Genomic DNA, 13,762 nt, shown 5'->3' on the forward strand with positions numbered 1-13,762 from the left:
CGGTGGGCCTGCGGCTCCGCTCTGGCTCACCTCTTCCTCTTTCACCCCCCCCCCCCCCCCCGCAAACCTGCTGATCTGGGCACCTGGAAATCCAACCTGCTCCAGCCCAAGCACAACACAGTGAGGGGCACTCCTAGCGCTGGGGGCTTCTGTGGAGGTGGGGCAGAGACGGGGCAGAGACCCCTGCAGGGCAGGCGCCCAGGCCCACAGGGAGCCCTGGTAGTGTTTTCAACCAGAGAACAAGATCCGGCTTGGTTTTCCTAGGGAGTCTGCAGCTGCTGAGTGGAGACCTTGAACAATGGATACTTGATCCACAGCAGGTGGCTTAATTCACTGTGCCCAAATGCTGTACCCAGAAAACTAAGTTATTAACTAGATGTTATTTAAAAGATTTGAATTCATGACACTTGAAGATTTTTTATTGAAATCATTTGATTTATTTGAAAGATTTACAGAAAGAGGGAGGAAAAAGAAAGTGAGCAATCTTTTATCTGCTGCTTCACTTCCAAATGGCCACAATGGCTAGGTACAGGCCACATGGAAGCTAGGGGCCAGGAGCTTCATCCAGTTCTCCCATGTGGGTGCAAGGTACTAAGGACCTGGGCCACCCTCTGCTGCTTCCTATCCAGCTTCCAGGGAGCTGGATTGGAAGTGGAGCAGCCAGGAGTTGAACCAGCGCCCATACAGGATGCAGGCATCGCAGGCAGTGGCTTTACCCGTTATGCCACAATGCCAGCCCCTTGAAGAATTTTTAAAAGGAAAAGTGATGTGTGTCAAATCCTTGGCAGTTTTTGGCCAAGGTTTCCTGACTCTCTGCTGCCCATGTGTGGTGAGAAGGGGTCACAGCAGTTCCCCGCCCTCCCCTGAGTCTGCACCCAGGTCCCATGGAGGGCCCGCCCCTGCCCACCACAGCTCCCTGCCCTTCATCCTGAAGCTGTTTTGGAAAATCCTCCAAGGGCCCTTTACCAACCCTCAGGAGGAAGGGGACCCTGAGCCTTCACAGCCCTGCTCTGGTTGGCCACGCTTGCCGGTTACTGGTCACCAGTCCTGTGTGTCTCCCTCGGTCGGAGAGAGCAGTGTCTGTGTGGTTCCAGAAGCCCCACACGTTCTCCCCATGATGCTGAACGCAGGCACTAACTATAGTGTAGGACACGGGTGTATTACTCACCAGATCAAACACCAGCTCCTCTGAAAATAGTATATATACACATACAGATAGATATAGATACAGCTACAGAGTGATAGACAGTTGTTCTTGTTAAAGATTAATTTATTGACTTGCAAAACAGTGACAGAAGAGGGGAGGAGGGGGGGAGAGAAAGAGAGAGAGAGAGAGAGAGAGGATATTCCATCCATTAGTGCCTCCCCATAAGACCACAACAGCCAGGGCTGTCCAGCGCAGAAGCCAGGAGACTCGCACTCCACACTGGTCTCTCACATGGCTGACAGGGCCGTGAACCTGTGCCATTTACCCCTGTTTCCCAGGCCCCTTAAAAGGGAAATGGATCTGACGCGGAGTAGCCAGGATTCAAACTGGTGCCTATTTGGGAGCTCAGTGCTGCAAGCCGTGGCTTAACCTGCTTCACCAAACACTGGATGCAAGAGTGTACCCGTTAGAGGAAGGGAACATGCTCACACTGACAGGGACTGACCGTGTCCTTGCTGGGGAGCTTCATTCTTCATTCTGGGAGCACAGGAGGAACAGGAGCTGCAGGGACTGGGCCGTGTGTGTTTCTTTTTTTTTTTTTTTTTTTTTTTTTTTGACAGGCAGAGTGGACAGTGAGAGAGAGAGAAAGAGAGGAAGGTCTTCCTTTGCCGTTGGTTCACCCTCCAATGGCCGCCGCGGCCGCTGCGCTGCGGCCGGCGCACCGCGCTGATCCGATGGCAGGAGCCAGGAGCCAGGTGCTTTTCCTGGTCTCCCATGGGGTGCAGGGCCCAAGCACCTGGGCCATCCTCCACTGCACTCCCTGGCCACAGCAGAGAGCTGGCCTGGAAGAGGGGCAACTGGGACAGAATCCGGCGCCCCGACCGGGACTAGAACCCGGTGTGCCGGCGCCGCTAGGCGGAGGATTAGCCTAGTGAGCCGCGGCGCCGGCCCGTGTGTGTTTCTTCCGCCTGCACAGCAGAGGGCGCTCTGACCTCCAGGACTGCTTGCTGCGCCTGCATCCCCGTGCCTGTGTGGGTGCCTCCTCGCCCTGCAGCCAGGGCTCTCACTAGGATAGTCCCCCTCCCCCGTGGGCACCCAGCCCTGAGCCTGTCATTGGCAGGCAGCCAGTCAGTGTTCACTGAATGCCCCTGACCACTCGCTTCTGATTAATAATCAACAACTTTAGAGAAACATCCACATGCCCCTCCCTCTCAGAACCCGCCTCTGAAGTAAGGAATGAATGATACTGAATGAGTGAATGACCACAGCCTCATTCTCCTCCCAGTCAATGAAAGCAGAAAACCCCCGGTCCTTCCAGTCTACCACAAGGCAAGAGGGCGCAGGCTCAGTCTCCGGCAGGTGTCACTGTGTTAGGTCTGCATGGAGAAGCCACTGCTCTCTGGGGGCTCTGTCCTGGGGTGACCTACTTGTCCCAATTTCCTGGAACTGCCTCAGTTTCCACACTGAGAACCCCCAGCCCTAGACAAACAAGAGGGTTGTTCTCCTACCGGGATTCCAAATTCTCTCCTGCGGTCCTGGTCTTCCCAGGAGAGGGGGCTCTGGCCTCGTCTGCAAATCAGCTCTCAGGTTTAGGACCTGGAAGGGGGAAGTCACTGATGGACACAGATCCACTTGGGACTTGAGAGAGCTCTTTATTCTTTACACAGGACGTGGGGTCAGCATGGGCACTTGAGGCTGCTACAAATGGTCTGAAAAAAGACAGGGAGGGGACAGAACAGTGGAGTGAGGGTCACAGGTTCTGGAGTCCGTGGAACTGGAGCAGCTCCCAGCCCCCACTCACTCTCCGTGTGGCCCTGGGGAGTGACTTGCCCTCTCTAATGGGAGTGGTGATCCCAGCACTCATCCTTGGGGTCCTGATTAAACCATCAACAAGGCCCCATCCCAGTCCTGGTGCTCATCTACCCAGTCTATACGGTGCTCACTGCGGTCACCATGGACAAAACTGACCCCCTCTGACCAGCTGTCCCCAGATGACACTAAGGGGCTCAGCTTCCCCTGGCTCTCCCAGCCTTCACCATTATGGCTCACTTCAGTCTCCCCCAGCAGGGGGCGCCGTGGCCCTCTGTGCTCTGTGACAAGTAAGGACCTGACCAGAGCACACCCCTGAAAAGCCCTCCTGAGTCAGGAGGTGCAAACTCCACCCAGAGCCTGCGAATTCCTGGGGCCATGCAGGGCAGAGCTCATCCCCCTGCCCTCTGCCATGTCCCCAAGGCCCCTCCACCCCTGCCCTCCCGGGACCCCTGCAGCCCCTCCCAGGATCTGCCCCTCTTTCCTGTGCCCCAGCCCCTCTCAGGATAGCCCCCACCCTGCAGCCCTCCCTGCTGCCCCATCCTCACCCCAATAATCCAGGGAATGAAGGCCGACACTCGGGTGAACACCGTGGGTTTCTGGGGGGTGACACAGCCATTGGCGGAGACAAAGCTGGCCACGCCATAGACTTTCCAAACGCCTTTTCCTATGCGGCAGACGAGGGGTGCCCCAGAGTCACACTGCAGCAGTCAGAGGGGACAGGGCTGAGCCACGTCCGAGGTCAGGAATGGATTCTGAACTTGGGGACTGCAATCACACCCTCAGTGTTGACCTCTGAGCCTCAGGGGCTCCTCTGAGCCGGGAGCAGGGTCTGTCCCACAGGAGCTGCTGGGATGAGCTGGGACAGAGCTGACCTCAGCCCCACAGCTGCAGAGAGGAAGCCCCGGGAGACGCCGGCTCCCACTGCCCGTGGCGCAGTCACTCATGGACGTGATGCTCACGGGCACCTCTGACACAGGGGCTCAGGGTCCCTTCAGAACACGGCGTGGGTGACTTGGGAGGTCCTGGTGCCAGCGCCCCCTGCTTTGCTGTGGGGCCGCCTGAGCACCAGGAAGGACGGAGGCCGCCCCAGGTCAGGTGCGCTTGGAGCCGGGCACATGGTCAGGGCTGTCTGCTCGGGGCTGACTTCCTCTGCATCCTGCCTGGCCTGGACCCTCCCAGGAGGCAGCGGGAAAGACGACTCCCCCACCTCCACAGAGATGGTAGAGGGGCCCAGGGCTGGGACAGGTGTGGGCTGACTCACGATGCAACCAGCGATGTCACAGCAGGAGCACATCATGGTCTCCTTCACAGTGGAGCCCCACCAGTCCGGCTGGGAGCAGTGTGCGTAGTCCACCACCTTCATAAGACACTGGTGTAGAACGTTTGAGACTGACCCTCTAGCTGCTGGGACAGAGAGCAATGAGTGGGGGCTGGGGGCAGTGTTACTTTCCCAGAGGTGGGACATATGAGGCACACTGCTCTCCTGACCAGAAGGGCACTGTCCTCCCACCAATTCCAGGGCCCTGCATTATTTGGGAACCTCTACAGCCCTGCCCTGGCCTTGACCCAGACCCTGTCTTTCTGCCCCTGTCCCGGTCAGCACGTACTGGAGGTGGTGCCCCAGCCAGTGATGTAGCATTCCGTCCCGTTGGGCAGGATGTAGTCACGGGGGGCAAGGCAGGCGGGCTGGACTTCCTCTGTCACCTCGGCGCTGCGTGACAGCTTGATGAGGGCAATGTCATTGCTGTGGGAGGGAAGAGTCACGCAGAGCCTGGCGCTCCAATTGGACCAGGTCCCTCCTTGGCATTTGCTCCAGGGGTTCGAGGCTCCTTTGTCCCCCCCTTTGTCTACTCAAGGCAGAGTAGACTTCCCAGCCCAGGCCTCCTGGCCCCCGCGAGCCCTTGACCTTCATAGTTGTCCTGTGTCCACCTGTGCCCCTCACACTGCAGGTGCATCAGGACGCCCTGGGGGGCCATGAGCACAGTGGGGGGCGGGCACTCGGCACAGGGCTTAAGCGGCTGCACCCACACACAGTGCCTGGGTTCCCATCCAGGCTCGGCTCCATTCCAGCCTCCTGCCCATGTGCACCCTGGCTTAGCAGGTGGTGGTCAGGTGCTTGGAGTTCAGCGACCACGTGGGAGAGACGAATAGAGTTCCCGCCTCCTGTGTTTGCTTAACCCAGCCACAGCTGTAGCAGACATTTGCGAAGGGAACCAGTAGATAGATGGAAGATCTTTCTCTTTCACCCTCTTCCCCTCTCGCCTCCCACTCCCGATTTTCAGTAAATAAATTAGTAAAAAAATTTAAAACCACACATATTTCAGGGCCCACCTGAGGCTTTCTAAGGCCGTGCTCTCTCTGAGGCCCGAGGTCTGACATTCTATCAGGGTCCCAGGGGATGCTGGTGCCGCTGCCCCTCAGACCACACCTTGGGCACCACGGCTCTCTTGCTGTCACTCGGGACATTTTGCCTGGATCTCACTGGTGTCCCTAGGCCTCAGGTGCCCCCCAGAACGGCCTGGGTTTCCATCATGGTGGCCCCTCCCTCCTGCACTGTGGTTCCCAGGGTTCCGCCCCCTCCTGTGCTCCTCTCACAGAAAAGGCGGAGCCACCCGGACACACAGGTGAGCACACAGGTGAGGCTGAGCGGGGCCTCCCCGCCCGTCACCACCACCAGGAAGCCCTGCTGCAGGTCACCCTCTGACCAAGGGGAAACTGAGGCCCAGGCCATGCAGGGAGTGACTGCCGGGGCCTGACTCTCTGCCCAGTGCTCCTCCTTCGTCCCCAGGGCCAGGAATCCAGCTGTGCCGGATGGACCTCTGCTGACCACAGGAAACCTTGGACTTGGGGTGGTGCCCGAGGGGTCCTGGGCTGCAGAGCCGCAGAACCCAGCAGCCGTGGGGGGCTTCCTGCCTCTCCCTGGCCCTGGTGTCCCCTCTGCAGGGAGGGAGGTGGTACTGAGATCTCTGAGGCTCTGCTCAGTGTATGGTGTCTGTGCCTGGGCTGCCCACCCTCCCCGCTGTACCTGGAGTCACCTAGATGCAGTTGGGGGTCACGGAGGGACGAGCACAGGAGCCCAGGCCACTGCTGGGAGCTCACTCACCCCTTGGATACATCGTTGTCATCATAGTCTGGGTGCACAATGATCTTCTCCCCGGGGATGATCTGCTCCTTGTCCCCTAGGTTAGTTATGTCATGCGTGCCCAGCAGCACCCAGTAGGTCCCGGTGTAGCTGTCAGAGGAGGGGAGGTCAGTCTGGGCCTGACGCCCACTTCCCATAGCCAGAAGGTGGTGCAGGGTGCCTGGGTCTCCCACAGGGACGAGGACCAGGGCAGGGCGGGGGCAGCAGGGGAACTCACGGGAAGCAGTGGCCGGCAGTCATAACCCAGTCAGGGTCGATGAGGGTCCCGCCACAAATGAAGTACAGGTTCCCGTCCTCCTCATACAGCACCATGGCCTGCAGACCCAGAGAGAAACACGCTGAGAGGGCCAGGCCACAGCGAGTGAGCTGTGTATGTTGTGCCCTGCACAATCAAGAGGGCGCCATTCACACAGGAAACAGGAGCTGGCTCTGCAATGTGCAGTGTGCGACCTGCACCACTGCTCCTGGTGGCCCTGTCACTTCTCCACTGGGGTCACTGTGGCTCTGCAGTCCCCCACCTCAGGCCCTGTGAACTCCTGGAGACTCCAAAGTTCTCTTCTCTCTAGGGCCTCCCTGAACCTCTGTCCCCCGAGAGCCCCCAAGACCCTCTGGCCTCTCAGACCCCCCCCCTGTTCTGCACCTCAGCCCTGCAGGCTGCACCACCCCCCGAGTGAAGCCCTCCCCTGGCCCCAGATTGAGTTTCATTCTTAGCCCAGTGAGGGCTGTAGGTAGGACCTGAAGACCTGTACATGACGCAGACTGTTCCAGGGTTCCCGGCCTTGGGACGCTGAAGTGGGGGCTGGAGAGGGAGCCCTGGGGTCAGGACTGGAGGCCTTGCAGTCAGACTCGGCGTCCAGAGCCCAGGGCGGGGGTCTGTGCAGTGCGTGTTGCTCTCACCTGCCAGGGCCAGCTGTGGGGGTCTGCCTCAGAGCAATTGACAACCTGGATGGACAGGCGGAAGGAAGGTTGGCCAGAGGCTGAGGCTGGAGAGGAGAGGAGAGGACAGGCATCAATCACTGAGCCAGATGGACACCAAGGGAATAGGCTGTGCCACTGACAGGCTGTGTGACCCATGCGAGTCACTGTGCCTCTCTGAACTCAGCAGCCACTGGGAACAGCGAGCACGGGGACTAGAGCAGGGGCTTCCAGAGCCCCAGGAGCCCCAGGATGGAGATGAAAACGCACCTCCGTCCACGGGAGGACGGGGTGTGACTCTAACAGAGCCTGGTGACCACGAGCCTCACCAAGGTGATGGCTGCTGTGAGAGTGGAGGCTGGTCTCGTGCTGTGTAATGAACTCCATGGAACACCCATGGCCTGGGTTTGTGTTTTGGCTCCGTTGCCAGTTCCAACTCCCTGCTCATGGGCACCCAGCAGGCAGAGGTGAGAGCCCAAGGACTCGGGTCCCTGCCACCCACTGGCTACTGCCTACTGGTTTCACTTAGGAATTTGAGAGTGAACCAGAGGAAGGGGGATCATTGTTGGTCTGTCTCTACCTGCAATAAAACACATGAGTAATAACTTTTTTTTTTTTAACAGAGTGGAGGCTTTGAAATAGAACTTCCTGGGTTCAGAACACAGCATGGTCCCTTGTTCTGGGATGAGCTGCTTCAATTTTTTTGAGTCATTTTGCTGGTCAGTAAAATGGGGCCAATAACAGTACTGACCTCACAGAGCTGGGATGAACATTACATGATATCATATAAGGCAAATGTCTAAGAATTCTGCCTGGCATTTAGAAAGTGCTCCATAAATGTGATCTGTTTGCATGCCTGTCAGTTAGGGGAGGAGGCTCGGAAACAGTAGCCCTGAGCTGCAGTGTAACAAGGCAGAGAGAACAGGACAAGGCTGGGCACAGGCCATGGAGCTGGGTGGGGGAGAGTGATGGATGGAGAATTGGACCGTTCATCAGAGGAGTGGGAATCCTATCCCACGCACTCTGAGCACAGAGCCAGACTCTTTACCACCCGGCTGTGTTCACTGCCCCCACCAGGGACGCCCGCCCCAGCCCTGGGTGCTGCTCCCAGTCCTCCTGAGCTGCTCCATCCCCTGCTTCCCCTCCCCCAGCTCCCCAGCACCAAGCTAAAGCCCCCACTGCTGTGCCCCAGGGACGAGCTGAGACCCCTCCTGTGGAGCAGGGGCTGGGACCCCGGGACCAGGGTGGGGAGCAGATCTCAGGGCTCCTGGCCCAGGCAGCGCAGGGCACAGACGCGGGCTGGGTTCTTACCAAGGGCCACCAGCAGGAGGGCGCTCAGCAGCCGGAGCATTTCGTCTCGTCTTGACAGGAGCGGACACAGAGCCTGGGCTCTAATATAGGGCAGAGGTGGGCAGCGGGGCTGGACTGGGCCCATTCCCAGCACAGGTGGTGGAACACCAGGTCTCTCCCATGTCCAAGGTCACAGCCCCCCACCCCCCGCAGATGGAGGAGTTGAGAGTCAACAGATAGACCCAGGGTTTCCTGAACCAGGTGGCTCCACAGGTGACACCAGGTAGCTGATTGATAACAGGACCAGGATGGAAAGTTGGCGTCAGACAAGCCACCTCTTTCCGGAAGGAACACGGCCATTGGAACCCCTCTTCCTGGATTCCCACCCTGCCCGTGCCACCTCCCAGCTCCGAGACCTTGGCACCTGGCTTCTCTTTTCTGCAGCTCAGTTTTCCCACTCTAACCCAGGGTCGGTATTCGTGTCCACCTCAAGGACGAGATCTGGTGGAGCACCTGCTGTACGCAGAGCAGGCCCTGCTCCAGGGTTTCGGCTGACACAGCGCCGTCCTCCTCCTTCTGCTGGCCGAGTGCCACGGGGGAGACAACCTCAGATCAACCGAGATCAGCAAAGGCTGTGGGCACCCCGAGGGTGGGGCCGTGGAGCAGAGGAAGTGTGGGAGCCCAGGTGGGAGTGGGTGGTCATTCAGAGGGGAGGGGAGGGAAAGTGCCCTTGGGGCTGGGGGTTCAGGATTTGGTTGAGTCCTAAAGGAAAGGCAAAGCCAGCTGTGGGAGGGGCAGGTATTTGGCAAAGTAAAGGTGCCACTTGCAACAACCCTGCTCCAAACGTGAGTGCCTGGGTGTGGGCCCCAACTCTGCTGCTGATCCAGCTTCCTGCTAACGCACACCTTAGCAGCCAGCAGAGGACGGCTGGAGGACTTGGGTCCCTGCTACCCACAGACTGCTACTGAGTTCCTGGCTTGGGCTTTTGGTCTGGCTGAGTCCCAGCTGTAGCTGCCATTTGGGGAATGAACCAGTCAAAGGGAGAGTCCCTTCTCTCTCTGATTTTCCAATAAATTGAAATTAAAAGTGTTCAAAAGATTTATTTGTTGTGATGCAGTGGTTTAAGTTGCAGCCAGCAATGCGGCATCGCATATGGGTACTGGTTTCAGGCCCAGCTCTCGGCTTCCATGATGGCTCATTCCAAAAATGGCTTCATGGCCAGGGCTGGTCCATTACAATGGCTGGAACCAAGAATTCCATCCAGGTCTCCTGGCCAGGGACCCAAGCACTTGGGACATCTTCTACTGCATTCCCAAGCACATTAGTAGGCGGCTGGATTGGAAACTGATCAGTCAGTCTGGTACTGGCACTCAAATATTGGATGCTGGGATTTCAGTCGGTGGCTTAATTTGCCTTGCCACAAACCTGGCCTGAAAATAAATGTTTAAAAAATGTCAGCAGGGCCGACTCTGTGTCTCACTTGGTTAATCCTCTGCTGTGGCGCCGGCATCCCATATGGGCACTGGGTTCTAATCCCGGCTGCTCCTCTTCCAGTTCAGCTCTCAGCTGTGGCCTGGGAGGGAAGTAGAGGATGGCCCAAGGCTTTGGGCCCCTGTAACCACATGGAAGACCAGGAATAAGCACCTGGCTCCTGGCTTCAGATCAGCACAGCGCCAACCGTTGCGGCCATTTGGGGAGTGAACCAGTGGAAGGAAGAAGACCTTTCTCTCTGTCTCTCTCTCACTGTATGTAACTCTGTCAAATAAATAAATAAAATCTTTAAAAAATTATGCCAGGGCCGGTGCCGCGGCTCACTAGGCTAATCCTCCGCCTAGCGGCGCTGGCACACCGGGTTCTAGTCCCGGTCGGGGCGCCGGATTCTGTCCCTGTTGCCCCTCTTCCAGGCCAGCTCTCTGCTGTGGCCAGGGAGTGCAGTGGAGGATGGCCCAGGTGCTTGGGCCCTGCACCCCATGGGAGACCAGGAAAAGCACCTGGCTCCTGGCTCCTGCCATCGGATCAGCGCGGTGCGCCGGCCGCAGCACGCCGGCCGCGGCGGCCATTGGAGGGTGAACCAACGGCAAAGGAAGACCTTTCTCTCTGTCTCTCTCTCTCACTGTCCACTCTGCCTGTCAAAAAAAAAAAATTATGCCAGCCAAAGGAAGCCCCAAATGAAGCACACTCCAGTGTGTTCAAACAATACAACGTGGAGATGTATTTTCTGGACCACTGACTGGTGGGCAGCGCAGTGTGAAGGGTGACAGGGAGGGAGGCCCTGCGGCGCCCAGCCCTGGGGCTGCTGGGCTAAGATCGCCCAGCGGTCGCCATCAGCATGGCCGGTACAGCCCCCGGGAACTCTCCCCCTGGCCCGCACACACCGTCCTGATGGAGCGCAGACAGCTGCGGCCGCCTGCAGGGAAACTCCGAGGCCTCCTTGCTCCGGGTTCTGCAAACCCCACGAAGGTGGGAGACGGCAGTGTGGCTGGGGAGTGAGGGCAGGAGCTGTGTTTTCACCCGCAGGGCCACGGCAGAGTCCTCAGCACCAGTTGCCAATGAAATCAAGCCCTGGGGGAGATTCTTGCAAAGAAGGGTAATGTAGCAGGTGCTTTTGCTGTTTTAGATCATGCATGGGGTGGACAGCTATGTCTACCCCTCAAGACACAATCTACGCGGGCTGAGGACAGCGTGTGCTCACAGGCACAGTGTGGGGAAACCTCCACACGGTGATAGCACAGCCCTGCCCTCCCTGGCTGCACTCCCTCTGGGCCTGGGCGTGTTTATTTGCTCAGCTTTGCACCCAGAGACCTTCCCCAGGCCCTGCACTGAGCAAGGAGGGGGCGGGGCCCAGGATGGGGCTCCCGAGGAGAGGGGCGGGTCAGACATCGCCTGAGCCCACTGTGGCGCATCTGGGTCAGACAGGGTCCCACGGGGACTGTGGGAAGCTCCTGCCCAGAAAACCCAGGGCTGACGGGGGTCACCCATGATCACAGGGGACTCAACCCCCCAACTCCAAACAAAACTGAATAAGATGTCTCCCACCCTTACCCTTGTGTAGTCCCAGTGGGTCCTGGCCCACTGCTTGGGCTCAGGCAGAAGGACCTTCGGAAGCCACCGTGCCATCTCAGTCCCTCTCGTTGGCCTCCTCTTCAAGGCCTTGTGGGCAGACACTCAGCTGTGCCACTGTGCAACCCTATGGGGGCGCTGCTGGTGGAAGCCCCCTCTTCCTTGCTCATAGTCTGTGGCCCTGCCAACACACACACACTCAGCCAAGAGTTACTGAACACCTCCGAGATCCCGGGCACACTCCTGGTCCCTGCGAGATTGCACGGAGAAGACAGGCGAGGCCCTCTCCCCTGGGAGCTCACAGCCCGCGGGCGCAGCAGCAGTGTCACAGGGCATCCTCCACCTGTCTGACCCCTCTGCCTGGTGCTCTCCCTGCTCACTGGTTTGGTTCTGTCAATGCAGGACCTGATGGAGGGACCAAGTGGGACGTGAGAAACGTGCAAGCTCACAAACCTGACACAAGGCAGCTCTGCATGGCTGGCACCTGTGGCTGGCACCTGGTGGGCTCAATGCACACCGCCTCTCTCTCTCTCTCTCTCTCTCTCTCTCTCTCTCTCTCTCTCACTGTCTCTCTGTCACACACACACACACTCTCACACACCAGCACTGTGCACTACATGGCTTGGCCACATCTGGCTCTCCATCTGTCCTTCCCAAGGAACCTGTCCTTGGAGAGGGCTGTATGGGTAGAGCTTTGGCCACAAACAGATGACCACGTTCACACAGCCACATGCGCCAAAGCTTTTCTTTGCGAGCTGGAAGGAGGAGCAGCCACTGGTTGGTTAGTTCAGCTGCTCAGAGCTTTTGCCACCAACCCGGCCTCTTGCCACCCCTGGGTTCTGTTGGCCTTGGTGTGCTGGCCTCTGCTCCCGGGCGGTTGCCTTCACTGACCTGGGACTGGACTGTGTTTAACTGCTTGGTGACCAGGAAGAAGGACAGCAGGGAGTTAGACCAGGAGGGAAAGGCAGCAAGGCAGGGTGGGTCACGGACAGAGGGCCCCACCCACCCGTCTCAGAGATGCCCCGTCCCAGTGTGAGAGGCTGCTGCTCACCTTCCCACACTTTCCCCCGAGCACCTGCTGTGTCCAGATGAGGCTCGTGCCTTGCTCCTCTCCCCACGCCCAGAACACAGGGCATGAGCTCACACCCAGAACTCACACCCTGGCACCTGCCTGTACACACTCCACACATCCCTCCCCCACATGAGCCACATCCACATTACCCCACTGTCCATCCTCCCCCCTCCCACCATAAAGCAAATTTCTCTCTCCCTGCTGCCTACCGCAGCCTTGTGACTGGGGCCTGGAAGAGGCCAGGACGTTAAACGTGTCTGACGAGAACCCCAAACTGGAAGATCCTAAATGGAATTGACAACCTAATTTGCAGGCAGGAGGTGAGGGCAGTCCCCGCGGCCCCTCCCACAGTCCCGGGACTCTCAGCCCTGATGTGGTCTCCACGGTGGTCACTCCAGGCTCTCTCTGGGTGGGAGGACAAGTGTCAGAGGCTCTACCCCCTCCATAGGGGGGGAGCTCAGTGGGGCGGATGCACTCACCGCCAATTGCAGGCAATGCATCTCTGAGACTCCAGTGTCCTGGCAGGGAGGTGGATCTTGGTTCTTGTTAGATGAATGAATGATATATGAATGGATGATGGACTGATGAGTTGATCAGTAAGTGAATGGATGGATGCATGCATGCATGGATGAGGAACTGGGGGAACACAAAGAGTGGAGACCCTGATATAAAGACAGTAGGGCAGGCATTGGGACATCAGTTACGATGCCACCCAGGACACCAGCTTAGTAGCGGAGTTCCTAGTTCACGTCCTGCCTCCTCTGCTCCAGACCCCCTTCCTGTGGCCATGCGTCTGGGAGATGCAGACGGCCCCGTCTTTGGGTCCCTGTCACCACATGGGATGAAATTCTGGGCTCCTGGCTGCAGCCTGGCCCTGCCCTGGCTGTCGTGGGTATTTGGTGAGTGAGCCAGCAGAGTGAAGCTCTCTCTGCCTTCAGGTAAATGAAAATAAATTTTACAACTTTTGAAAGATGAAGGAGCCAGTGCCGTTGCTCACTAGGCTAATCCTCCGCCTTGCGGCGCCGGCACACCTTGTTCTAGTCCTGGTCAGGGCGCCGGATTCTGTCCCGCTTGCCTTTCTTCCAGGCCAGCTCTCTGCTGTGGCCAGGGAGTGCAGTGGAGGATGGCCCAAGTGCTTGTGCCCTGCACCTTCATGGGAGACCAGGAGAAACACCTGGCATCTGGCTTTGGATCAGTGTGGTGCACTGGCCGCAGCGCGCCGGCCACGGTGGCCATTGGAGGGTGAACCAAAGGCAAAGGAAGACCTTTCTTTCTGTCTCTCTCTCTCACTGTCCACTCTGCCGGTCAAAAAAAGAAAAAAAAA

General features: G+C 58.3%; 2 protein-coding genes across 2 annotated transcripts in view; both read right to left on the reverse strand.

Annotated features, from left to right (window-relative positions):
- The window catches only part of LOC103350299 (chymotrypsin-like elastase family member 3B), a 25,687-nt gene extending 17,320 nt beyond the window's left edge, over positions 1-8,367 (reverse strand). The window contains exon 1 of the mRNA XM_070076804.1: positions 8,328-8,367. Within this exon, the coding sequence (XP_069932905.1) occupies positions 8,328-8,367 (40 nt within the window). The remainder of the gene's footprint in view (positions 1-8,327) is intronic.
- LOC108177618 (chymotrypsin-like elastase family member 3B) lies at positions 2,709-7,433 on the reverse strand. Its single transcript, XM_070079128.1, has 8 exons — positions 7,287-7,433; positions 6,999-7,084; positions 6,319-6,416; positions 6,063-6,191; positions 4,567-4,703; positions 4,221-4,363; positions 3,505-3,623; positions 2,709-2,856 (listed from the first exon to the last, which is right to left on the reverse strand). The coding sequence occupies exons 3-8, from the start codon at positions 6,411-6,413 to the stop codon at positions 2,724-2,726; spliced, it is 756 nt and encodes a 251-aa protein (XP_069935229.1). The 5' UTR covers positions 6,414-6,416; positions 6,999-7,084; positions 7,287-7,433; the 3' UTR covers positions 2,709-2,723.
- Positions 8,368-13,762: the final 5,395 nt, after the last annotated feature.

This window comes from Oryctolagus cuniculus, chromosome 7, assembly GCF_964237555.1.
Source record: "Oryctolagus cuniculus chromosome 7, mOryCun1.1, whole genome shotgun sequence".
NCBI classification, from domain to species: domain Eukaryota; kingdom Metazoa; phylum Chordata; class Mammalia; order Lagomorpha; family Leporidae; genus Oryctolagus; species Oryctolagus cuniculus.

Coding starts and splice junctions, on each gene's coding strand:
- LOC108177618 (XM_070079128.1), bottom strand. CDS start 6,413: ATGGTGCTGTATGAGGAGGACGGGAACCTGTACTTCATTTGTGGCGGG. Junction 6,192..6,318: donor ACTGCCGGCCACTGCTTCCC/GTGAGTTCCCCT, acceptor CTCCTCTGACAG/CTACACCGGGACCTACTGGG. Junction 3,624..4,220: donor GTGACATCGCTGGTTGCATC/GTGAGTCAGCCC, acceptor TCTGCCGCATAG/GAAAAGGCGTTTGGAAAGTC.